Source organism: Orbicella franksi, chromosome 12 (assembly GCF_964199315.1).
Source record: "Orbicella franksi chromosome 12, jaOrbFran1.1, whole genome shotgun sequence".
Classification (NCBI taxonomy): Eukaryota; Metazoa; Cnidaria; class Anthozoa; order Scleractinia; family Merulinidae; genus Orbicella; species Orbicella franksi.
In genome coordinates this window covers 8,569,271-8,596,042 of record NC_138156.1, presented here as the reverse complement: position 1 = coordinate 8,596,042, position 26,772 = coordinate 8,569,271, and the positions used below count along the sequence as shown (strand labels likewise).

Sequence of the window (26,772 nt, the reverse complement as noted above, 5' to 3'; positions counted from 1 at the left end):
CTGCACTTAGTAGGCTGAAAAAACAACTCATTTCGCAACGACCAATTTGAAAGCGCATCTAAATCCTGCTGTAGTTGCAAGTAATCAGAATGATGATTAGTAACCTTGTAACATTTTGAGTCATCTGCAAACATAGCCAGCGTCGCACTGGTAACTACATTAGGCATGTCATTAACAAATAATAAGAACAGTATTGGTCCCAATTGTGACCCTTGCGGGACACCTGACCCTACATCGGTCCATCTAGAGAACGTTCCATTTACCACCACTTTCTGACTCCTCCCAGTTAGATTCGAGTGAAACCAAGATAGTAAAGGATCTTTAATTCCAAAGGTTGATAGCTTGGAAACCAGCTTAGCGGGACATACGGAGTCAAAAGCCTTGGCAAAGTCGAGATAGATAATATCAGTTTCAATCCCACGGTCCAGCGCGCCACCAATATCATAAAAAGCTTCTACGAGCGGCGTGACACAAGACCTTCCTTTTTGAAAACCGTGTTGGAATGGATACAGTAACTCCTTCACGTGTGGGACGAGACGCGAAGCCACGCAACGTTCTTGGACTTTGGAAATAACTGGTAGTGGAGACACAGGACGATAATTGTCAACAAGATCTTTCTTACCTTTTTTAAAAACTAGAGGAACATTTGCTCTCTTCCAATCAGATAGCTGAAAGCCATGACTTAGACTGAAATTTATAATCGCTGTTATAGAGGGTGCTAGAGACTGCACATTCTTTCAATACCATCGTAGGTAGTTTATCGTGACCGATAGCTTTATGAGTGTCTAGTGAGCGTCGTATATCCTCAATTTCGTCAACTGACACTATAATGTGAGCTAAAAAGTTTTTTACTCCTGGAAGTATAGGCACGTCGACATTTACTTCACAGTCAGAATGATCTTTGTATATAGATTTGAAAAAGTCATTAAAAGTCTCTGCACGTCCTCGGTCATCAGAAAAGACAGCATTATTGTAAGTCACCTTTTCAGGAATCGGTTTCTTTTTGCTTTTAAAAGGTAATACTGTTATTTAGACTACGATTTACAATTAAAAACTACGAGCAAACGAAGCGATTGCGATTTGTGTTCTGTTACACCACGTGCATTCCCTGTGTTTACCCTCGTGCATCTCCACGTTCGTTCGCTCTTGCATTCTCCATGCATTTGGTGTGCGTTCCCTCCACACTGAACAACCCAGTTTGCTCCCCAATGGATTCCTTCCTCTGTTCCCCGAGCGTTACTTCGGGCTTCCCCATGCATATCGTCTCTCGCGTTCTCCATGCATTTTCCGAGATTTCCCTAGCGTTTCCCTTGGGTTTGGTACTTAAGTATGCCCGTCGGTTTTCTGCTAGTTTCTCCGAGCACGCAGTACGGTGAAATGGACTAGCTAACGCATGAGGGAACCCACAAGTAATGCTCTTTCTATTTAGCGTTCTCTGCGCGTTTCGTTGTCTCCCGTTTGTTCTGCATCGCCTTTCACCGTGATCTATGTACAAGCAACCATGCTTTTCCAGTGGTTTAATCCCCCTCCCCCCAGCTAAGTCCCCTCTGCTACTTTTGTCAGTTTTCGCAAGCGCATTTCCTCGTGCGTTTCTTGTGCATTCGCCGTGTTACCTTACGCTTCCCATGCGTCCTGTTATGTCTGATCCCTGTGCGCTCCTGATGGGGCCTTCCTACATACCCCTTCCCTTCCTCCTTCGCATATGTTTTTTTGCTCCCCTTTAAACCACGGGTTTCTCCTTGTGTCCCGTTAGATGCAAAGATCTTCGGAATCATCTCAGAAGGCGGCAAAAATTGTTGACGTAATCGTTTTTGCCGTCAGCTTAGACTTGAGGGTCTTTCGAATTAAACAAATATATTTTGTCGACAGTTGTCAAATTCAACTCCGCAATTCTTTAAAGGGTACAGCGGAACATAGCTACTTAAACCAAACTTTTTAACATTCCTTCAACATATAGGTATCACGCCATGCTTTCAAGATTTCTAAAGTTTCACCCTTCTTACATTTTTGTACCGCGAATTTTTTTCGGGCAAGAAGGTCGCCACCCCAAGCCAGAAGGTGTCCGTACGCCTTCGACAGATGGTGTCGAAAGCTTCTGCTGTCATCATTTCAAATTTGGAATATCGATAGGGAAAAGCCACTTGTTAAACTTTACGTTCAATCACTGAGGACACCAAGAAAAATATGATTTTCTTTTTAATCTCATTGTAAACCGGAAAGAAGCACTGGAAAGCGGGGTGGAAAAACACACAAAACGGATTGGACCAGTGTCAAGGGGTCATATCTTCGCGAAGGCAAAAAAACTTTTAACGCAGATAACGAGTAACAAATTGACACTTCGATGCTCTTAGTTTAAATTTCTTTAATTCAGAGTAATAGCTCGAGACAGCAAGTCAATAAATAAATTAGTTTAATGGTACAGCAAATAACACCATTCTTGATTGGGCACACTTTGAAACCAAACTGTTCTTTCATATGACGATATTCCTCTTCCACTGTGGCTGAATGAAATTATTTCAAGCGCCGTCAAATCACCAAGGGAATATTTTCATCCTTCCTCTTCTTTTCTCTTCGTAAAATTCAAAACTGAGTGGCTTGCCTTGTCCTCTCGCTCAGTACATAGGTACCAGTGCTAATCTGGCAAAGTAGAATGTGTCATGTCAGACTGTTCTATCTCTGCATTGTAGGTGTCATCTTCAGTTTCCGTATTCTTGCGTAATTCTCCAAAAACATCCTGTAAGATCTTGACAACAGTGCTGCAAGGCTCAAGTTCCTCGTGTACTCGCCTGTGAGCTCCACGTACAGTGGATACTAAACAGCAACAGAGAGAACATTGTGTTAGCCGACTTGAATTATAAAACATAATCCAGGACGAAACGGTCAGCGAAACAAGCAAACTGTACCAGTTGATGGCGACTTCCTGTTTCCGAGAATGGACCGAGCCCGCGATCTCATCACCAATGTTGCTTAGCAACAAGACCTATCTTCGTTGTGTCACACATGTGTGATCATTTTCGAAGTATTCACGAGTCCTCACGCTGATGTTTGATTGGATAATAAGAATAGGAAACTATTCCAGTGCTTCAACGAAAATTTGCCGAGAACAGCACTTTCACACTACCATGAAAACTTTGACGAGATCCTAATCAATTAAACAACAGATTGACTTACATTTTTCACCAGCTGTTTTCTCGTCCGTCTGATCTTCGACTGGGGACTCCTAGAGAAAATAGCAGTAAGGTAAGTGTTTAGTAGCACATTCTCACAACTGTTTCCATACATTTGACATCATTTCCCTTGGGAGAATTGTGTTTTAAGTCACGACACTTTTCCTGAGATGATAAGCTATTGAGTTCCCAAACTGAAAAGATTCTTCCACGACCGCAGAGAAACCCTGTTCAGCCATATTTGGATGACAGATGTTCCGTGAATAACAAGAAAGAGTGAAGAAACAAAGTGGAGGGAAAACAAATGAGAAATGGTTACCTCTCGCTTGGATCGTAGCAGGCCAAAGTACATAGCGGCGCAGGGATACAAGAATAAGGGGAGGGAAAGAAGAGTCCTGCGCAGTGAGATATCGGGATGGAGGGAAGGGAGGGGGGGGGGGGGGTCGATTGGGAGGGAAGAAGAAGGCCGGAAGGCGAAGAGGGCTAAAGCAAATGGAAGGAATCAATTCTTCTCACCTGAGCACTAAGTTGCCGAACATAATTTCTGATGTATTCTTTGTAAGTATCGTGGTTTTCCCCCAACACAGTGCCCAAAGAAACAGCGTCTTCTGCTGTCATCAAGCTCGTCATGTGACACAAAGAATTGCACAGCTATCAAAACAAAACGGAGTTTAGTAACAATCATACACGGTAGCGACGCAATTACACCCACCCCCGCCCCCTCCCCCCCCAGTACAAAAGCCCAGTACAGTTTCCCCAGGAAGTTGAACACACGGGGGATCGTATTTAAGTCTATGTAAAGAACATGGACTCCTACCTGCTGCCTCAGAGTATCCCTGTACTTGAATTCACAAAACTCGGTCACGTTCTCGGTTCCTTTCAATGCGTCAATCAACGTTGCGTATACGTGACTATAAAGAGTCACGTCACCAAAGTAACGCCTCTCTGGGGGAACTGATAACGGTATGACAGCATTGATGCGCACCTAGAATCAAACACAAGTGTTTCCAGCGTGTTGCAGTGTTGGTTTTGCTTTCCTACTGCTATTGAACCTAACCATTACTCAACAATTCACTTAACCGCCCACACAGATCAGGGCTCATCACACGTTCCCTCCCCACGAAGGAACGCGTGACGAGCCCCAAGAGCGTCTGCGTGGGAGGCTACACATCGCTTTAACTCACCTTGAAGTTCTTACAATCGCGAATGACATTTTCCAATCCGCTGTAAATTTCAGTCTACAAAGAAAAACAGAAAGTAGTAAGCTTCATTTTTCTTTCCAATGAAACATTGTTATTCCAACATAAAATTTAAAATGATCAATTCATTTGCTCAGACGAATTATAAATAGCTTGCTTTCAGCTGAGGGCGGAAAGAGATGATAATCAGGACACAGGGAAAAGAAGCTTTCTTATAAACACCCGACCAATCAGAACGCTGTGATTCTCCCAATAATCTGATCACAAAATCCTGAGTGGTAGTGCATCCTCCTAGGCAGGAAACGTCTGAAGACTTGTAAACAAGTCATCGCTAGGCAAGTCAAGGTATTATTTCACTAGTGATAAAATTAACTGAAAGACACTTGAATAATATTCCTTTTCTTTCCTTTTCAACTAATTCACAACCTAGATTGAAACGTCAATTCTCCCCACTAATTGTCACACATTTCTTTTAATGTTGGTTCTGAGAACTTGGTAGTTCATCAAGATAACGTCCTCTAGTTGATGATTTTCTTTATTCTGCCTACCCGCATGCTTGGCCACGCATTGATATTGTAAGGAGAATACAAATATTGAAAAATAAATACTAACCGTCCAAGGCGCTGTACCAGTTGGTAAGAAAGGATTCCGGAACACGTTGCCGATCGCATAACAAGCGTTCCAGCGAACCTGTCAACAGAACATCATACACGGCGTGTCAACTGTGTTTGTATCCTTAACAATTCGACGGAAACGGAAGAGAATATAGCAAGGGTTTCCGTATCTACTGAGAAATGTGTTGGTCAATGGCCTATACCAAACACCCGGGTCGCGGTAGCATGTATTGCAAATGTTTCTTCAAGGCCCAAGCAAATGGGATAAGATCGAGTATTGTCTAAATTGCACCATGAATCCATTCCTAAAAAGGTTGCACGACTCTGTGCACTGTTACGGAAATAACATCCCTTCTGTAAGAAGATCAAGTTCCATATAACTAGATAGATCAGTAAGGGTCGAGGATACGTCATGTAACCTGTCACAAAAACAGTCAGTCAGTTTGACCGAAATCACTACTTCACCTTCATAAGACCAGAGCCCACGTTCCTAACCAGTGCTTGAACCGCTTTCTCCACTGCTTCCATAAAACCAGCTTTGTCTGAAACAAGAAACCAACAAAACCCCTGTCTACGTAACAAATATAAAACAAGCTCCAAATATAATGGCTCTTCCCACCACATCTTAGATTAAAAATATTTCCCACAACTAGCTGCCTCTTCTCCAAAAATAGCTTCTCAAAAACAGAATACATACGTAAACAACAGACAAACAAACAAAGGCAAATGCATGCCAGAATCCTTTTCAATCAGTTATACAAGTTCCATTTAAATTAAGCTATTCCATCTTAACCCAGTTTATTAAAAGACTCGTACTATTTGCAAATATATGGGCCTGACGTTTTAGATCTTCACTTCAGATTCTCGCACCCTTAACAATAGCAGAACCAGCCTGCTTTGTTTTTATTCCGACTTGCAAAGGTATTAGATCCCTTAGACGCAAACTCCTATCGAACCACAAGTGCAACTATTTGAACGATGGAAACAAGTGTATTTTAAACCTTGAAGCTCTAAACACGTTCACACGCCGTTCCAAGTGGCTAGCTCAACAACAGTGTCTTTTTGTCCCTCACCTAGAGATGACGTTCTAGTGTAACGAAGAAAGTTCCCCAAGGCTCTTACAGCATTTGATTTCACCTGAAACAAGCATGGCATAATAAATATCAGATGAACTGACTCAACATTATCCAAGGAGGTAGGAACAGAGCAAATAACAAAAAAGGCGGGTTTAAAACCAGCTCATATTAGAAACAGAGGGAAAACAATTGCTGGTTTATGCGCGTAAATGCGGACTGAAAATCTCAAGGCCCTGATTCTTCAGAGGAGGCCAAAATTAATGTCATACTAAAACATCAAACTGTAATGTAAATTGAGCAATAGGAAACGCTTTTTAAAAATATTAGCAAAGTATAACGAAGTTCTTTTGTCTAAAGGAACAAGTTGATAACAAAAAGTCCCAAGTACGCCAATATAGAGAATAAAACGAGTCATAAAAAGAGATTTCTACGAAAATCCCTCATACAAATAAAACCCCTATCTTGGGTTTGAATCATCTTGCAAAGCTTTGTAAACACAAACCTTTTCATTATCGTCGGCCGCTGTGATCGAAGTGTTCAACAGCTTCAACAGTAACATGTCGGAAAAATCCTCCATAAAACCTGAGTCTCCACAAGACCTGTCCAACGCAACATCATCCATAAGAAAAGGAAATAAACTCAACTCAACGTCGTTTGTCAAATACTAGTAAAGTACACGCTCTTAGAGGTGTTTTATCACTTTTCAATAATAAAGTAAGTTTGTCTTTTTTGGACGCTTAAGTGTCTTTTTTAGACGTTAAGGTAAAAAAAAAAGGTAAAGTCTGCATGCGAGCCAAGTGGCCCATCAGGTCGGAGCTTATCCCGGTTTCTGTAGCATGAAGCGACTAGGAGTATTTCTACTCCCTCCTGGATGGGATGCTAGTCCATCGCAGGGTTACCCCCAGCATTAAGTTCGCCGGTACCCATTTATACACCTGGGTGGAGAGAGGCACTGTGAGAGTAAAGTGTCTTGTCCAAGAACACAACACAATGTCCCCGGGCAGGGCTCGAACCCGGACGTTAAAATGTCAGAATGTGATATTAGGTCACAGAACTTAGGTCAGAATGCAATATTTTATTTTCGCTAAGAAATAAGGACTACTCCATTTTTACGATTAAGGAATACATCTAACAATGTGATAAGTTTGCAGGAAGCCACATTGTTATTTTCAGTATGTTCAACGCGGAAGACTTTCCGACTATTATTGTCCAATCAGAACACAGAAGGAGCACTCGCAAGTACTCCGAAACGTTCCCCGTTCGGTGTGTGGCCTTTGAGATACGTCATTGTTACTTAGCAACAGTGTACAACAGCTGTAAGTTAATTCTCACAGACACATTCCGACGATAAAATAAAGCCCGAGAAGTCAGTCATGACGCGCAGATTTGCAGGTTGTCTGAATTGTACCCTGTACCTTTCAATTTTTTCCTCTGAGAGCAAAGCACTAACTAACTAACTGCGGAGGGGAGGGGAAGGGGGAAATTGGAGATATTCTTCTTGTTAACATCAAAACGTGTTTGCGAGACCGCGTCAGAAATGTATTGGCGTGGCCACGTCGACTGAAAGTACTGCACACAATGTCATTTGCTTCCAATTATATAATATTACAGTGTGACCTGCCTGTAGAAGTCCAGTTTAAGGATTCACTTTCGGATTTAATATAGTGTTTGTTGACTCACATATTGGTCACCAGGGAGTCACTGAGATTGGCTAGAGCCCAGGCCGCCTTCATCCTAACCATAATCTTTGCGTCTGTCATGGCAGTGAGCACGGCATTGGCTGTGTCCGCTACAAACAGTAGGTCATCTCTGAGGCAGGGATACAGAACAAATACGCCTAGGGCACGAATTGACGACGCCTAGATGAAGAAACAAAGAAAACAATGGCTGTCCATTAGTACTCTGCACTGAAGACAGTTTATACACGTTCAGTCTTATGACTGTTGAATATACAAGGGTGCACAAACCTACCGAAGTAAAAGCAAGTCACAGACGAACACCTTACTCCGCTATATGTAACAGAGAGTTCACTTAGTTGGTCCACAAGAAACCAGAATTCTTGTAATCCCTACCTCTTACAATACAAGCACCTCTATAATACAGACACTACTTTCCGCCGTTTTGGTATTCGTAGAGCAGTTAGAACACTCAAACCACCAACACTGTATTTTTTATGATTACCCAATGCCATGGGGGATCTTCTTGTAAGCCAAAGGACTAGCGTTTCTCTCGCTATAAAACAGCTAATTCTTTGGCTTTTATGAAGGGTTTTCAGTGAATAATCATCAAGAAAATGCACCAAAAAAAATTCAAGTGTTCACGGTTTACCGGAACATCCTCACTGTAAAGAGGTTTGACAAACAAAGGACGATGAAGTTGTGTAAATTTACCTTGACATTCTTGTCTTCATCATTTGACAAACCAAGGAGAAGAGTGATGCAAAGAATACGTCTGTGTACCTAAAGAAGAAAGACAGAGATGAACTACGACAAACAACAGCAACGACGAAGACAGCACGATAAGAAAATACAAGTTAGTACTCACAGGTAGTTCGTTTAAGATAACAGCTCCAATGTTTGACAAACAGTCAACAGCAGCGCTGCATGATGGGGCAGAAACAGAGCTTCCTTCTTGTATCATACTGATCAATGGACCATCTAACAGTTTCAGCCAGAACTGTAAAATCTAACAAATGCAATGAAAGCGACAATCATTGGAAACAAGAAGCTACAGAGAATGAAAAACGCTTCAACGGTGATTTTTTTTTTACGCACAACTGTAAATGAACTGCCTGCTTCACAGTATTTTAATTTGATTAGCAAAGTTTTTGACTTCACGGGCTCTGAAAGGTTCAGGAAACAGCTTTTAGTGAGAATTATTTCCTGTCCAAACATTATTTTGCACCATGTTTACCCAATTTCAACATGGTGGATTTCACCACATACAGGTCAACTCCAGACTCCTCAAGTCGAGGTTAACACGAGGTTTTCTACTGGAAGAAGTAACTTAGACGCTTGTCTTTAATTCTTAGTCAAATAAAAGCCTGCACAACATAATGTGTCTAAGGTGTGGTGGCTTAGCAGTCATTTATTTCCATGTTGCCTGGCAACTGAAGCCGACTTTGTATGACATGACACGTTGTCACGCAACATGGCACATTTATGTGACATTTGGGATGCCTGGCAGGGCACTAACTGTGACGCCAGCAAAGATAATTGCTTGTCCACAAAACTGTTCCGAGACATCACATCTAAAAACAGGCTCGTATGTGAGAAACTAGGGCCCTGGTGCACTGAGACACTGAAACCATTTCCCTATACTAGACCATGATCAGCTTGATTTTACAACCCTATTCTATACTAGGAACCAAAAACCCGTACCCTATTCCAGACTAGCAGAAACTTTATCACTATTGTAGTTCAACATACACTGACTAAACCAATATCTAACAAAGTCACTTGTCACCTTGCTCTAGACTAAATTATTATTCTCTAGGCAAAACTGTCTGATTTCTATCCCTATCCCAGACTAAACTGCCTGAAAGCTATGCCCTTCACAGCAACACATACCTTTATAGCTTATACATGGGAGTACCCCCCCCCCCACCCCACCCAGGCCCTTCCTGAACTTACCTGTTCTTTGGAGACTGCATTTCTACCAGCGTGAGTGTTTGAATATTCAGCGTACATTGCACGAGCCAGTTCTTCAAGTAGCTACAAAAATGAGACCATAAGATTACATTTTTATTGGGCCTTCACACAAAAAAACTGCACACAGCTGGCTCCACAACATCCAAGTTTTGCAATTTCACATGTAAACTACAAATAAACCATGAAGCATTCTCCCCAAACGCAGCAACTAGAAATTTCTCTCATTAACAAGGTTTGTGTAATAATAGAAATAATAAACAAACGAAAACAAGCGGGGACACTCCAAATGTGATGAAGAAGGTGGGCTGATAACAAATGGAACCGTATACTTCAATTTCCACTTCACTTACTAGAAAAGGAAGAAACATTTCTTCAATATAGGCAATGAAAAGATGAAGAATAAGAACAGACAACATGTTTTAACCTTCATTGCAGACAGAGTGAATGATATATCAACATCTTTTAAACACGAACACGCCAGATTCCTGAGACATTCCACCACACTGGAACTGCAACAAGACAAAACATAACACTTAGAAGACGGTCAAGCTTTACAAAAAGTTACACGTGCCCTCCAGAATAAGACAGTCAGGTTGAGTCAACCCTTCCCTTAAGCTGAGCTAGTAAAACACGTATTCAATCAAGGCATACCTAGACTAGGGGAAATCAACAACAATGGTTTGAATTCAGTTGTAGAACAGCAGTCGGCAAATGACAAAAAAATCAGGAGGTTAGGTTGGCGAGAGAGGGCGGGGATCATTTAAAATGAGTTGCAAATTGAAACCACTATAATAATAACTGGATTCCGTTTCCTTAAAAAAAACCTGTATTCACGAGTCTAGAAGCTAACCCGGTAGTAAAAAAAATGCTCAAGATCTACAAGACATTTTAAATTACATACCTTAATAAAACGACATAGCTCTTCACAAATGAACCCAAAACCTGCAAGGCTTCCAAACGCACCACAAGTGAATTTTCTCGTCGATTTGCTGCGTGGATACACCACTGTATCAACCATGGGGACTCGGATGGCATCTGTAACTCGGGGCTCATTACGGCGGGGCTACTGCTACTGTCACACACACTGCTGTTGGTTTGTGGCATGCTGCGGTTTCCTGGGTTGTTGACTTCCGCTGAGGTTGGTCTCATAATTTCAGCTACTTCTTGGAGAGGGGTGTGTACACACACCACCATTCTTAGACAGGACAGCACGGCTGTTTGTAGGTTTGGGTCTGAATGCAAGCAACAAATACAAATTAAAGATGCTTGTCAGTTAGCCTTCAGGGATAAAAGCACCCACTGTGAGGGAATTACCACATGGCACTAACGGGGATACCTGTCAAACCTTATAGGGGTTAAAAATGCTTGAATAGGAACCACTTAGATGGGGTGTTAAGTTTCAAAGACCCTCGTTTGTGGATATCTCACTTGCTCGCTATTCTAGGAGTCATCACCGTGACGGTTCTTCATCGAGAAGAGAGCAACTATGAAAACTACCAAGCGAACATAGTTTTTGTTTTTTTAAGTATTTTCCTGTGGTGTTTTTAGGCAAGTCACTTTAGCCTTCTCCTCACCATGAGCATAAAAACAAATCCCGGCAGACTGTCGAGGGAATCTACCAAAAGGCTACTGGGATAAGCTGGGATTGACTAGTATTCCATCCATGGAGACTAGCTATTCCTCTAGACATTCCGTACGAAAGAAGAGCTTGTGGGCTTAGACACTAAGCTACAAAAAAATGCAACTTAACTACTTCGTAGAAAACGTTGTTGAAAATGCTGTCATCACTAGCCTATTAGTTTACCTTTGAGAGCCAGTAAAGGTCTGAGTTGTCTGGCAACTTTGGTTAAAAGTCCTTGCTTCAGTCTGTTGTATGGTGAGTTCAGAACCAGAAGGGACAAGCACTGGAGCAATATTACAACAGAACAGTCAGAGACAATACTAGTTGGTACATGTAGTATGCATTTTTCCAACAAACGCTTTGATTTTCTTTTGATTGGCATGACATGACCTGCATGATAACATCAGATGAACGAGATATGCGTATACTTGTTCTGAGAAAAAGTAAAACAACTTTCGCACACTTTCTTTTCTTTCTCACGCAGAGTGACAGTAATTGATGGGAGGCTCAAAGCGTTTTATTGCAATGGTTCACAGAAGAAACTAAATCAATCAGCCTATTGCTTAATGGTATAATAACTATCTTTAGCTTACAAAAATAGCCAGCGAAGAATTTGAGCATCAAACTTCTAAACTTATCGCAAAAGCACAACGAGACCTTTTTACGATAGAGAAATTAACAACCACTAACAACACCTGAAGGACAGAGTAATCAGTATTGAAATGTTCAGTAAAGGAATCTGGCAAATCTGAAGGATGCTCCTCTAAGGGACAGAAAGAGAGACAATAAAATACAAGTAATACAATAATACAAGTTCAACGTATACCTTGAGTATCTGCGCCTTGGTAGTACCAGATGTCTCAGCCATTAACGCTTGTAGGAGACATCTGTGAAGCTCGTGAACAATTCCACTCAGCTTTACCGAGAACGAGGTATAAGGGCGTGATGATGGTGAAGAACTGTGCTGCTCTCTGAAATAAGAAATCAGCTTTTCAATGTATCAGAGTGTAGTACCATCTATACACATAACTAGAAGTATGTCACTAACACGAGATGGGGTGCCCTTGGGGAGCAGTCAAAGTTTGCATTAGTCAACTGTCAACAGTACGTTACATTTTCTCTGCTAAGTTGTTTCTGTTCAATTTTCATTGTCCACATCCTGTCAATTTTCTCAGCTGGCCTTGGTGGGAGTGGTCGTAATGTTAATACCAACTACAAAACTCTTTCCTAGAATAGGCTGTTTTCAAACAAATTGTTGCAGTTCCCAGCTTGAAAAAGTATATGTCTAAAATAGCTTAGGGTTTATGTTACAGTTTCTATCCATACCTGTCCTCCGCAGCCACTAAGAACTGTCTTGAACCGTCCAACAAATCCATCAAAACTGCTACACCACCAGCACGACCCTGATGAATAACCACATATAAATTATTTAATATTAACTCAAACTACAGTACAGTGTACTTGCTAGGTATTTTTATTTTTATAAAAACGTTACTACAGTAATATGTGGGATTACACTTGCAAACTTGGAATCACTCAATTGCTTTGGAATTTCACTGAGATAAATTTTGTGCTCAAGGCAAAATAAGACAGTACTAAATATCACCAACCTTTGGAGTGGGATCCTTTAGAATTGTAGTAAAGAGAGACCAAGATGACGACACTGTATTATCAGGAACAAACGACGACCAATATCCAAACAGAACCTTCTTGTCTGTGCTCTAACAAAGCAAATGATATTTATGACAACCTTGAGCTTGAACAAGCTCAATAATAATTATTTCCTAAATACTCATTATTTACAATCATTATAAATGAGCCAAATATTATTTCAAAATGTGGACCTCACCATTGGTCCATAACAACTACTTCAGCAACCGTGAAGCAGAACTGAAAGGAGTCGCCTTAATAACACTCCACTGAAACAATTATAGCCCTCTTTTACAATCTGTTTTTTCCCTCCAAATAGCAGCATGTGAGCTTGCATATAGATTTAGTTCTGACAAGAACTGTAAATATAATTATTTCTTCTGATTGGTAACTATTTTTTTAAAATTTTCACCTGACAACAGTAGTACTTTAAAGCATGTTTTGTATGTTAGAAAGTGTTATAATCATGACATGTTCTGACTTATCTGTGCACCATCTCAACAAAAATGCCTGTGTGATATACTGTCAGTACTCTTACTCACTTTAATAACTGCCTGAAGGCAAAGAAGCACATTAAGCCGAACTTTTGATGTTATCGATCTGAAAGAGAACATTAGTGTTAGTTACAGCCCGAACGAAACTAAATACACATGAGAATCAGAGCAGACAAAGTATCAATGTATTGTGGCGATAAAACATGTTATTTTCACATGTGAAGATACTATGTTATTAAGTGAAAGCTCACCTGGTATTTCACTGGTGTTTATATAGTAATGTGCCATGGATCAATAATTCATGAATAAAAAAAGTTAAACTTTTCTTTTAAGGATTAGTCACTGAAGGAATGGGTATTGTTAACAATAAAATACCCAAAGAAAGAAACTAGTTAAACATCTATCAGTACAATACCTCAGTCTTGCAGTCTGTCCTGCTTCACTGTCAGAATACTCTGAGTCAGAACTTGCAGTGGACAAGCTTGACGCACTATGGTAACCTGATGACTCAGTGCCAGAGCCATCAAAAGCATTAGCATTTGCCGCTGTACTGTCTCTATTTTGATTAACATTGTTTCCTGTGAAATGTGCTGCATGTCTTGGTGGATTCCTCAGTCTAGGACTGATGGACTGATTTTCCATACTAGCAGGATCTTTGGGTACACTGTAATTTAAGTTACATGTCGCAAATGTGGGTGTCAGAGCATCCATTGAAGAGCTACCAACAGTTATTTGTTTTGGAGTTGAAGTTGACGTCGCCTGTTTAGATTTTTTGTTGTTAGAGCGTCTCTTTTTCTTCTTGCTAAGAATTGAGTATGTGCGATCCCTCTGAGGTATTGTATTCAAATGGACTGAGGATAAATCATCTGGCTCTATCCCTGCAGAAGGAAAGTCAAATCCTGCTTTTTAAAAGTGGGTAATCATGGTGGTCTAGTGGACTGAACAGAGCTTGAAAAAAACTCAAATTCCAGCTTGCCATTTGGACAAGTATCTCTCAACTAATTATTGCTTGCCCTGGGCAAGTTTTAGTTTGTTCTTTTAATGATTTAGTTGGCAGACAACTTGCCTGATCCCTTGCCCATCAGGCAAGCGAGTGAAAAGGTACTTGCCCAGAAAGAAATCTACTTGTCCTGGACGACCAAATGGCACATTTTCCCAGCCCTGCTGAACTGTCTGAGTTCAAGTGACTGAACAGTGTCACTGTTAGCCTGCGTGCAGACATCCCTAGTTCCTTTGCTTTACATAAAAAAGTTATGATGAAGGGCAAGAGAGTTGTTATATTGTGAAGGCCTTATTCCTAGGATAATACGTCACAAGTTATTTTTCCACATGTATGGTACCCAGTTCTTCCATGGATAATGTTACTACGCATGTTGCATGAATGTTTTAGTAGAGGAAGAAAATGCGTGTAAAGCAGCATGGGCTGTCCAGGTGAGCAAAACCAACATCACAGTACTGTGACTATTCTAGACCCTTCTGAGATGTCCAAAACTGGGACTGATCTAAAAATGACTTGAGAGGGATTACCTTAGGGATAAGGTCTATATGAGGGATTAGCTCTACTATTATTCATCCTCTCTTGGTGTTACTACATAGAATCTTGGGTTAGTTGGCTGCTTACAAAGAACAAAACCGATAAGACGGTTTTACCTGACTGATCCTCTAATTGCTGGTGGCTCTTCTCAGTATATACTGGTTTGTAGCCTGGCATTCCACAAAACATGTAGTTCTAAATATTAGCAGAAGAATCATTTTAACTCAACAGGACAGATAACAACAGCTTGCAAGATGGCAAGACTAGCATTTTTCTTTGTGAGACCGAGGCATTTTGACGTTTTATATTCTGAGACCAAGACTTCAAAGTGTTTTAAATACCAGTGCAAGATGTTCAGACCCTACAATGTTCAGATGTCATTTTTTAAAAAGAAACCACCAAATTGGGACTTCCCAGACACCAAGTGTTTAGCCAGGATTTGAAAACTGGAGGGGGGGGGGGGGCAAAATATGCCTTAGGGCCTGCTCAAATGAACAATTTTGTACGGCAATGTATGGAAAATTGAACAGTTTTCTTTAAAAAGTGGCCATCCACAGGATGCTTAAACACCCATCTGGCTAAAAGCCTGTCAGACACTTTTGTGGAAAAAAAATTGTGACTGCAAGATGCACATATCGGCTAGTGGGGGGCGAGACCCATGCTTTTTTAAGGACCATTTGCCAACCTTACTATAAATTATATTTATCCATTCTTACATGGAAACTACTGTCCGTAGTACTATACTTCAGTTGTTTTAACTACATATGTAAAATTATGCAAGGAGATTCACGAAAATATATAACAAAAAATATATACGTGTATTGTTGAGAATAGAACACACAACACATGTATCTGAAGTTGTTTGTTAAAGAGCTGTGTTACATTGCCATGTTAAGATGTCTATTCAAAAACAAGAACTTAAGTAGCCCATCCCTAATTCAATCCCCCTCCCCCAGCACTCCTGATCCCCTCTCCAATACATATCCTCACAAACTAGCACACAGGTGGCTAATTAAAATTGAATCATTACTAATGGTAGTTACCTTAAGTGAAGCCAAGAGAGGTCCAAGATTTTGATTCTGCCCTGAACAACCAAGTACAAGGATATGTTGAAGAGCTCGCAGAACTGTGTTGACAAGCTGAAACACAGAAAAAAGGGCATTCAGTTCCTTTAAGAATATTGTTTTCTTGTTTCTCATTTGCAATGTAAGCCACACTTCTCTAACACATACTAAAAACCAAGAATTAGAATTTAATAATCTCTCTTATCTCCAAATAATTTGTACTGCGATATAGGGGCTGATTTTCATCAATGAGGCAATAAAAATTTTTCCCACAATAGCTTTGCTGACAGAAAACAGCAATGAGTACTGGAGCTATTGTTGTTGAAAGCTGAACTTGCTAGACTAGCCGTTTTGTACTAGAGATCGGACGTGACATTGCGTGACAAGCCGAACATTTTAGATAAGTCGTTTTGTATTGTTTTGTAACCCGGATGTGACGGTGCACGAATTGTTGTACCCCCCTATAGGGGTTGTAGAAACATGTGCTCGAAGAATTAATATGGAGTTCAAACATGGTGACCCGTGACATGTTTAATCACTAGCCTTGAGTGTTGTTTGCTTTTGTTTGTCGCCAACGCCGATCGAAATGAAGACGAAACAAATTGATCAGCTGAAGAGAGTCTCGCACTGGGTTGAGAGGCTTAATGAAAAGAGATTTTGACGCTGTTAGAAACATGATTGAGTCCAACTCGCCTGAAATTGCTTGAGTGGAAGAACAACTCGATTCGATTGTTACAAGATTGCAGAGAGCCGAGGATCTGCAGATGGAAATTGAGAAGCTCTTGGACGATGACTCTCAAGTAGGAGATGAAGTGGACGCCCAAGGACCATGGTTCGATATGGTAAGAGAATGAATTCATGATGTGAAATTATGGTTAAAAAACAGCCAAAAGCAAAATACAAGTGAGAAGCCTGAACCCATTGCACCATCACCAAAACATACGTCAAGTGCGCCTAAAATGAAGTTGCCAAAACCGACAATTCTCGGGCGGTGTGTTGGACTGGCCAGAATTTTGGGACATTTTCAGAGTAGCAATACATGATAACGTTGAAATACCTACTGTGCAGAAGTTTGTTTACTTAAAGTCCCTGCTATATGATGAAGCCACAGGATACATTGCAAACATCAAACTGAAGAGGCAAACTATGAAGTTGCTGTACAACGCCTGAAATCACGCTATGGCCAGGATGAAGTGCAAAAAACTCGCCTAATGACTAAACTAGCAGAAATGAAAGCACTTGAACAATCCAATAAAGCTATGAGAGATGCATTGGATGAGCTTTGTGCAACTGTGCGAGCACTTGGAACCCTTTTGATGCCTTTGATTGAATCAAAACTTCCCAAGGATTGGAGATTGGTGTGGACCCAAGAAAAAGCTGGCTTATCAAAGGAGGATGTAACATTCTCAAAGCTGCTTAAATTTTTGGAACAGGAACTGGAAATTCAAGAGAGTGCTGACCAGACTGTTGAGATAGAACAGCCATCTAAACATCACCAGTCTATCGAAAAGGAAAAACCTTTGTTGCCAACTGCATCTGGTTTAATGGCTAAATCTGTAACCTGTATCTTCTGCAAGGGTCCACATAGTCCTAAACAGTGCTCTGTACCTATGTCGGTTGATGATCGCTTTAAGAAAGTGAAGGAAATAAGGGCTTGCTTTCGTTGTGCACAAAGTGGACACTGGATGACTGCATGCAGGTTTCGAAAACCATGCCCGTGTGGACGAGGATCCCAAATCCCTCAGCTATGCAAGACTGGCGGAGTGAAAATTTCAGAAGTTCAAAACCCCACTCCAAGTACGGATAGCCCACCAAACCACCCAAGTTGGAATCTGCTGCTCCTCCTTATACACCAGCTAACCAGAGTCATTTGCCACTGTTATCTCAACCTCCAACAGCTGCTGTAATGTCTTCCGCTAAGAATGCTGACATCAAAACTGCTGGCGTAATGATGAGAACTGTGTATGTTGTTATTGGAGATGTGGCTGTAAGAGCATTGTGTGACACTGGGGCCACTTTTACAATGATGTCATCATTTTTGGCTGCAAATATACCAAAGAGAGTTGTTGGCAAACGTCATTTGCGGATTGAGACACTTGGAGATGTGCTGGAAGGAGAATTCGATGTTGTTGAGGTGACTGCAAGAGGAATAAACCTTCCAAATACCTTTACCTTCCAAGTTGTAGTGATGGATGAGTTGTCTGGTGCCTTTGAGAGGGTGGAGCCTGAGTCCTATCGAGCCCTTCAAGAGGTTGTTGGTGGTTGTCCAGTCCTTGCTGATCTCGCTGGCCCTGGTACAGATAGTATTGGTATTGTGTTTGGAGAAGATTGCTATGACACCATTGTCCAAGGTATGACAATTAAATTGAGGAATGGCCTCAAAGGAACACCGACAATTTTTGGGTGGGTCCTTCATGGTGGAAGTGGATCCATTCCATTTGCGGGTGTGGCTGCCAGAGCTCATGTCCATGCATTTCGGGCCTCTGTTCATGAACAACTGCAGAACTTTTGGACTTTGGACCACCTTGGTGTTGCACAGGAGGAGGTGTTGGAACGAGACCTTGAGCTGGAGGTAAAGAATGCTATCCAACGCAACGAATCTGGGAAGTATGTTGTGTAGTGGCTTTGGAAACCTCAAGCCCGAAAGCATTTAGCACTTAACAAGGCCCTTTGTGAAGCAAACACTCCTCGAAGAGGGTCACATTGAGCTGTTACCAGAAGCCTGCATTCCTCAGTCCTATCTTCCACATCGAGGAGTTGTTAAGCTTGATCAGGAGACAACTAAGCTGCATATTGTACATGATGCCTCAGCTAAGTCTGAAGGAGGCCTTTCTCTTAATGATGCCCTTGAGAAAGGACCAAACCTTTTACCGCTGTTGTGGGGCATACTTCTCCGTTTCAGAGTTGGCAAAGTCGGTGTTGTAGGTGATCTTGAAAAGGCATTTCTGCAGCTGTCACTTCGTGACAGACTGAAATGTTTGTTGCTTCTGGTGGCTCAACCTGCAAGGGGAGATTGAGGTGTACAGATACAAAAAGGTTTTCTTTGGTGCCAAATCATCACCATTTCTGCTGCAAGTAGTCCTGAAACAGCATTTAGAGGGTTTCATCAGTGAATCACAAATGGCTTCCCACCTTCTTCACAACCTTTACAGGGATGATCCAGTGAACTCAATGGAGAACACTGAGGAAGCAAGGGAGTTCTGGCACGAAGCAGTGCATATCTTTAAAGATGGTGGCTTTAACCTGCGGAAATTTCGGTCCAACGATCAAAATCTGCTCCACAAGTTTTCAGACAGCCAAGTGCAGCAACTTCACAAAGTACTTGGGGTTAGTTGGGACTTAAAATCTGGTGAAGTTCTTCCACTTGTTGATCTGGAAGTTATGGTACCCAAGAAACTTACGAAGCAAGAAGTGTTGTCCTGTCTGTCTAAGATTTACGACCCATGTGGGCTAGTGAACCCGGCTGTCACTCCACTGAAGATTATTGTCCAAGACTGTTGGAAAGAGAAGCTTGGATGGGATGAGGAAGTTAACCCGGATTTGCAAAGGCGTGTTGAAGAAGTATTGAAAGGGTTGTCAGGAGGAAACCATCTGAGAGTAAACCGATGGTTGGGAATAACACCCTCTCAGTGCAAGAACACAAAACTGTCACTTCATGTTTTCTGTGACACCTCCTCTAAAGCCTATGTTGCAGCAGCCTACATTCATGTCATAGATACAAATGGGGATGTAACAGTGAATCTTGTTGCTTCGCAATGTCGACTTGCCCCACCGAACGGAGACACAATACCTTGCCTTGAACTTCTTGGTGCCTTACTAGGAGCTCAACTTCTGAATTCACTGAGATTGGAGCGCAGCAGTGTCTTTAAGATTGATGATTAATTCCTTTGGACAGATTCCAGTGTTGCTCTCTCGTGGATAAGTCAGGGACTGTGTGTGGGTGGAGTGTTTGTCGCTAACCGTGTGGAAGAGATTACTGCTGTTGGTGGAGTGTGGTCGTGGGTTCCAACAGATGAAAACCCTGCGGACTTACCTACTCGGGGTATGACAGTAGCTCAGTTGTCTGACTCCAAGATTTGGTGGAGCAGCCCAGAATGGTTGAAACGACCTGAGGCAGAATGGCCGAAGCACCCAAAGAATGGCAGATGCTGCATTGCTGATGATGTCTGTAGCTGACAATCAAGAACCAAAATGTGTGGAGGAAATTGTTGACCCAGCCCGAACGAGTAAGTACCTTCACGCTTTGAGAAGTGTAGCTTGGATGCTACATTGGCGCAAGTCTCCTAAAAACACCCAAAATATGCTGACCTCAGAAGAGTTGCAATATACCAAAATGGTCATCCTGAAACAAGCGCAAAGGAAGTCTTTCTGGAGGGAATTAGAGTCAATGGAAAATAGCCAACCAGTTTACCGCCAGTCTAGTCTGCGGTCCTTACACCCGTTCTTGGAAGGAGGATTAATCAGGATGGGGGGTTGTTTGCAACAAGTGGAAGCGACCTTTGAGGAACTCCATCCAGTGCTGGTTAAGAAGTGTGGTGTTGTCAACCAATTGGTGCTTCATATTCACGAACAAGTGCAACATGCCGGTACTGCAACAGTTATTTCAGAACTGAGATGCCAAGGGATTTGGATCCTGCGCTCTAAGAAATCAGTCTCATCAGTGATATGGAAGTGCAGGAAATGTAGCAGGTTCTTGGCGGCTCCTGCATCGGAACAGACACCTCCTTTCCCTGGGTGTCATTTAACTTGCAAGTGTCCCTTTGAAACAACTGGCATGGATCTAGGAGGACCGTTATACCTGAGGGATAACAGCAAGGTCTGGTTCCTAATATTTACCTGCATGTCAGTTAGAGCCATTCATTTGGAACTTGTGACGTCGTTGTCTGTAGAAGCGTTGACTCAGGCACTGCAGAGATTTATGAACAGAAGAGGTGTCCCACAGTTCTGCATAAGTGATCACGGATCAAACTTTGTGGCAGCAGCTAAGTGGGTTAAAGAGAAGAATCTTGACATGAAGTGGCAATTTGTGGTGGAACGCAGACCTTGGTGGGGAGGAGCCTGGGAGAGGTTAGTGGGCATTGTTAAAGGCCTGCTACGTCGCTTGTTGGGCCATGATGTGCTTTCCTGTGAGGAATTAGTAACCGCTCTAACCGAGGTGGAGAAAGTCATCAACCACCAGCCTATCACTTACTTGTGGGAGTCGAGCAATCCTGATGGTGGTGTTCCTATCCCTTTGTGTCCCGAAAAGTTCCTGTTGCCACTGCGAGAAGACATAAAGGAAGAAGAAAGAGAACTTACCATGTCTGATGAATTTCAACGGAGAAATAAGTGGCTGTCCTCCATGAATGATATGTGGAAGAAAGAATACTTGCATCAAGTGCTGGGTTCACAAGGGGAAGTTTGGAAGACTCTGCCAAATCCTTTAAAAGAAGGAGCAGTTGTCCTTGTAGCTGATGACAGAGAAAAACATCTAAATTGGAAGATGGGGGTTGTCCAGCAGCTCATTCTTGGCAGAGATGGAAGGTGCCGTGCTGCAACTGTCCAGGTGAAGTCGGGACTGCTAACCCGACCAATTCGCAAACTGTACAAATTGGAGCTCTGTGCTGAATCTGACAATCTCCCGCCCATTACAAGCTCACCAGAGAGTACTGAACAAGATGGTGGGATGTCAGACAGCGAGGCCAAGACGATGGAGGATGAAGATGAAGAAGCTGAACCTGAAGTCACCCTTCCACAGAGGACTCGCAGAGGAAGAGAGATTGTTTGTCCAAGTCGCTATAAGGACTGACCAAGTTGCTATAGGGACTGACTAAGTCACTTTAAGTCGCAACAGGCTACCACAAGTTGCAAGGTGGAGGATGTTGAAAGCTGAACTTTCTAGACTAGCCATTTTGTACTAGAGATCGGACGTGACATCGCGTGACAAGCCAAACATTTTAGATAAGTCGTTTTGTATTGTTTTGTAACCCGGATGTGATGTTGCACAAATTGTTGTACCCCCCTATAGGGGTTGTAGAAACATGTGCTCGAAGAATCAATATGGAGTTCAAACAATTATTGTTGTCATAAATTGTCATTCTCCCTAGACAAATATACTAGTTATGCAAAGCGTTTGAGTGGTATACCATGGAACATTCCATGAGTCACTTTTATTTTCTTGGTATGAAGGCGAGTGTGTATACCAAGAAAATACATTAAGTGACAAGTGGGATATTCTATGGTATACCATAAGAGAGCATTGCATAAACTATTTTATACCATGCCATAAAAAATACAGTGGCCAACAAAATCCATGTGACATACATGTACATGTGGCACATGATGGGAAGGTTGGATGTAATACTGTCAAATATGCAACGGCTTTCCTGTATTCTGATTGGCTGTATTTTCTGTGGCATGATATAGATGGAGGTATTCTCACACTCATCAAATCCCTGAATGGTCACTGCACCATCTTGCCAAAACACATACCACAACCCTACATCACAACCATTTCAATCTCTTATTCATCCACAAATAACAATTACCAGTAAATACTACAAACTAAACAAAAGTCTGGAGACTCTTCACCTAGCTAGTTCTAACTGCATTACAATATTTCAAAATTGTTTTTGGGAAAAGAAGTCTCCTTCGCAAACCATTACTTGGTTCAAGGCTTCTTCTTACTTCTGGCTGTTTAAAACCAAACCACATTCCTTTGCATGGTTTCACCAATAATGACAGCTTTTCTCATAAGAGATTATATTCCTCAGTAAGGAGGTGGTGCAAAAATTTGCTGATGAAACCAATCAAAGTTCTGTCTTATCATGACCAGGAAAGCAAGACTGCCCAGCTAAAAGCTCTCTCAGCTTTTAGTTAGTTTGTACAATAGCAAACAAAAATATTATGATTAAGTATGTTATGATCACTCATTAAATTATTTATAGCTGTCAGAAATAGCCGTAAGGCCTTGTCTACATGTCTAAGCAGTTAAAGACACTAAACTAATACTCCTACATGTAGCAAATACAGAGGAAGTGAATCATAAAAAGCAAAAAAGAAGTAAAATATTTAATTAATACACTCATTAATTAATGATTCTTAAGGTTATAGTAGAATACAAAAGCAACATGATTCTGAGGAAAATAATTACTGACCGTAAAATGTTCAATCTCTGTTCCACAAAGTTTTGGGGAGGATGCTTGAAGCAGATCCAAAAGAAGATTGAATGCAGGCGTAATGAATTTATCCTCTAAGCACAGTCCATTGGAGGATCTCAGGTGAAATATACAAGAAAAAGCAAGCGTTGATTACCAAATTGTTGATATTTATTGGATCAATAACTTGTTTGATCAATTATTCAACGAGTCTAGTTTAAATCCTCTCCTCATAAACTAGTTTGTAAAACAATAGACTTTCACGCCAGCCAAAGAGAGGAAGAAGCAATGTGTAAAGGTTACATCCATCGGACCACTGGGCTTATAAATGTTCAGCTTTCAGTATCATGAAACAATATATTTTAAAATCCAGCTCGCCTTTTCATTTTCTCCTAGATGGGGGATGCTGGTCTGTTGCCGGGCTACGTCCAGCACCTAGTTTTCCAGAGGCGCTCTGAGAGCAAAGTATCTTGCCCAAGAACACAGCATGGTAACCAGTCAGAGCCTCAACCCTGATCACTCAGTCTAGAGTCCAGCATACCAATCATTTTACCACTGCACCTCTCAATAAAAGAAGTCTTTTATGCGACAGTACTTTAATAAATAATACCGATACTGTTCCCACCATAGGTGTCAGCTGCATAATATACAGATTGGTTATTCTACATGCAAATGGATAACTGCTCAAAACTTCTCTTTTTTACTAGGATATAAGAGACTTGGTGCAACCCCGCAAACATGGGTGGTTTTAACAGGAACTACTAACAACAGATTATCTTAACTGTGTAATAATATCTAAATGACAGAAAAGTTAATCAAAATTAAGTACCTCATGCAGACATTTGCTACACACTGCACAGCACTGCAAAGAACATCAGTATCCTGTGCCTCATCTCTGCACAGTCTTACCAGAACACCATCTTTAGCCAATAGGCTGTCACCAAACTAAAGAGAACCAAAACTGTTTGCTAATGCTGTATTGAACCATCACACACATGTATGCACATTCACTTGACATAATTACCATAAATATTACATTTAAGTTCTCAGCTTTTTCAAGGCTTTAGCAAGGAATTCAAGAATTTACAATGATCTTATTCCAATTTTGTAAGTTGCACTACTGAAGGGATATGCTATTGACCACTTTAAAAATATAATTTAATTTGGGAATTCATGGTTATTTTCAGTAAATCATTTAGTATTTGAGATAATGATAACCAAATATTTCAAGGACTTTCACTTCCTAAGACACGAAAAAAACTCCCTGCTTGGCTTTGGACCTGCAGGGGAAGATCCAGGATTTTCTTCGGAGGGGGTGCACCACTGAGATTGTGTAACTGACTGGTGAGGTATACAAATTTCAAAAGCGAACAAAAAGATGAACAAGGTTTCATCTCAGGGGTGTGTGTGTGCACCCCCTGCACCCTCCTAGATCTGCCCCTGACCTGCACATAATTACATGCGGGTCATGCACCTTAAGACCATGATGGCAAATTTGAGCCTACGGCTCAGGTAATTGTGCAAGCACTCCCTGTGTTTGACATTAAATTTGCATTTACATTAATTTTACATTTTGCATTTTATTTACAGTTACATTTGTTCTCTCATCACATCAAGGTTTATTTAAAGGGATTTGAAAACAATAATTTTTGTTTCATTTGAAGGTATGACAAAATACCGAATGACTGATGAATGACAGCAAGGTATGTATACCTGTCCACATAGTGATCCATTTTCATACAGAGTAGATCCTAAAGCTCTTAAAATGTTCAACAAAGTCCACTTTTTACATGTCTTGATGCAGTCAATAAGGAAATTCAGAACGTCATTCAGTGTTTCTTGGCTAACTGTGACCTGCAAATTATTAAGTCCAGTGTTGACTGTGAAAAACTCAAAAAAGTAGAGGTAATCAAATGAATGTGAGTGCGATTAAGGATATTTGAAAATTCTCTTGCAATTTGAACACATTTTTAAATATCAAAAGTGGTGTAAATCCTCAATAATATTGCTCGGCTTTCGTACAATTACTCATTGACTAAGAAAATCACAAAAGCACACATTAATTTGCACTGCAGTGCAAACTAAAAATTTACAATAAAATAACCTGCTCTCGGCCAATCACAATGATTCAGGAGTAATTTTCTCAGCTCATAATAAATAAAAATTCTCTACATACTCTTTCCCTGCTCAAGGCCTGTTGAGTTGGGTGAGCGTGATTACTAAGCTCAAAAAATATCTTGTTAAAGTCCATTTGAATAGTACGCTTACATGTACATACCTTTTGTTTTGCAAACAGATTGACTATAAGCTGACAGAACTTGGTGACAAGGAAATCATCATTGCCACTGGAGTGAACAAGTGTGCAACATTTAGACATCACACGTAAAGCATCCTGAAGGATTAAAAAAAAAGACGATCAGGTTGTTGTTGTTTATGTCGTTGCTTTACGTAGTTATATAAAATTCTTATACTACTCTCAATCTTACATGCAAGTTTACGTGTAAGCTTACATGTAAAACACCACACAGAAACTTGCATGGTTCCAGTTAGTATACATTAAATGCTGGCTGCATTTTTAGTGATCTTACCTCTTCGTTGTCAACGACACTTGTCGCATAGTCTAAAGAATTGAGTTCATCCAATATAACGTTAAGATTTGTGTTTAATGTCCCCGCAGAGGACGAGTGCTGCAGGTTCAATATTCTATGAGCTGCGTCCTTCCAGAGAAATTTATCATCTCTGAACGACATTTTCGCCACGTCTGATGTCAATCACAAGTAGTTGTTCCATTTAGGAAGTATTTTAAACCTTCTCGTGTCCGCGAATTACAACACAGGCACCAGAACAATGTCCTAAAGGTATATGCGTTCGATGTGTTCACGTACGTTTCTTCTTCATATGTGCCTGAGTCGCCATTTTACTTTTTTTGTGCAACCGCTGTCCACATCTTCACCGGCGCATTTTCTTTTCGTGGTAGCTGGTAGGCGGGTGCGTCCCTCCCCGCCCCACCACTACAAGCAAGGACTTTCTTGCAATACTTTCTTCGTTCTCGAAAAAAGAGATAAAATTAGTCAGTCCACAGGTCCTCTCTTTTGTCTTGAGTTCATCGAGATCGCAAGCTTAGCGAAATATTAACCCGGCGCGTGGGATACAAGCGCTAAAGGGATGGGGGTAGGGCTGGGGAAAGATTTTAAGAAGATAAGATAAAATAGCAGGCGTTACTGTTAGCAGGGTGGTAGCGATTCGGGAAGCCTTATGTCCCTAATGGACGCTAATGTTGATGACAATCCTGATATGATTTCGTAAGGGAAAGTTAAACAGATCATGGTCGCTTTCCATTCCACAACTTCCGGAACTTTCAGAGTGGGGCCAAATAAGCTCAAATGGTACCCAAATTTCCATGGAAAGTTTCCAGATCTGAAAATAGTTAAATTTCCAAAATGCAAACCATTCAAACAAAAATTCCCGAAATTCCAGAAGGAAAATCCCAGAGGAAAATAAATGGAGCAGAAATTCCCGGTTAGAATTTTTCAAAATTCCTCTTTCCATCCCCATTTTCCTCTTCCC

General features: G+C 41.2%; 1 protein-coding gene across 1 annotated transcript; it reads right to left on the bottom strand.

The window, feature by feature from the left end:
* LOC145462665 (HEAT repeat-containing protein 6-like) lies at positions 1–26,772 on the bottom strand. The gene is made up of 28 exons (XM_081446240.1): positions 25,794–26,772; positions 25,484–25,597; positions 24,919–25,059; positions 24,035–24,150; positions 23,206–23,323; positions 16,049–16,144; positions 15,122–15,200; positions 13,887–14,349; positions 13,520–13,577; positions 12,938–13,048; positions 12,654–12,730; positions 12,154–12,298; positions 11,511–11,610; positions 10,608–10,938; positions 10,131–10,215; positions 9,689–9,769; positions 8,601–8,741; positions 8,447–8,515; positions 7,737–7,915; positions 6,559–6,655; positions 6,054–6,117; positions 5,446–5,522; positions 4,979–5,056; positions 4,352–4,405; positions 3,985–4,152; positions 3,684–3,818; positions 3,172–3,220; positions 1–2,811 (listed from the first exon to the last, which is right to left on the bottom strand). Exons 1-28 carry the CDS (start codon positions 25,953–25,955, stop codon positions 2,633–2,635), a joined length of 3,567 nt encoding a protein of 1,188 aa, XP_081302366.1. The 5' UTR covers positions 25,956–26,772; the 3' UTR covers positions 1–2,632.

What these genes read in the sequence shown, in the direction of transcription:
- LOC145462665 (XM_081446240.1), bottom strand. Translation starts at nt 25,955, where the DNA reads ATGTCGTTCAGAGATGATAAATTTCTCTGGAAGGACGCAGCTCATAGA. An exon ending in TAAAGGATCCCACTCCAAAG is followed by an intron (nt 12,731 to 12,937) that starts GTTGGTGATATT and finishes GTTATTCATCAG; the next exon opens with GGTCGTGCTGGTGGTGTAGC. An exon ending in ATGAAGACAAGAATGTCAAG is followed by an intron (nt 7,916 to 8,446) that starts GTAAATTTACAC and finishes TTCTTCATCTAG; the next exon opens with GCGTCGTCAATTCGTGCCCT.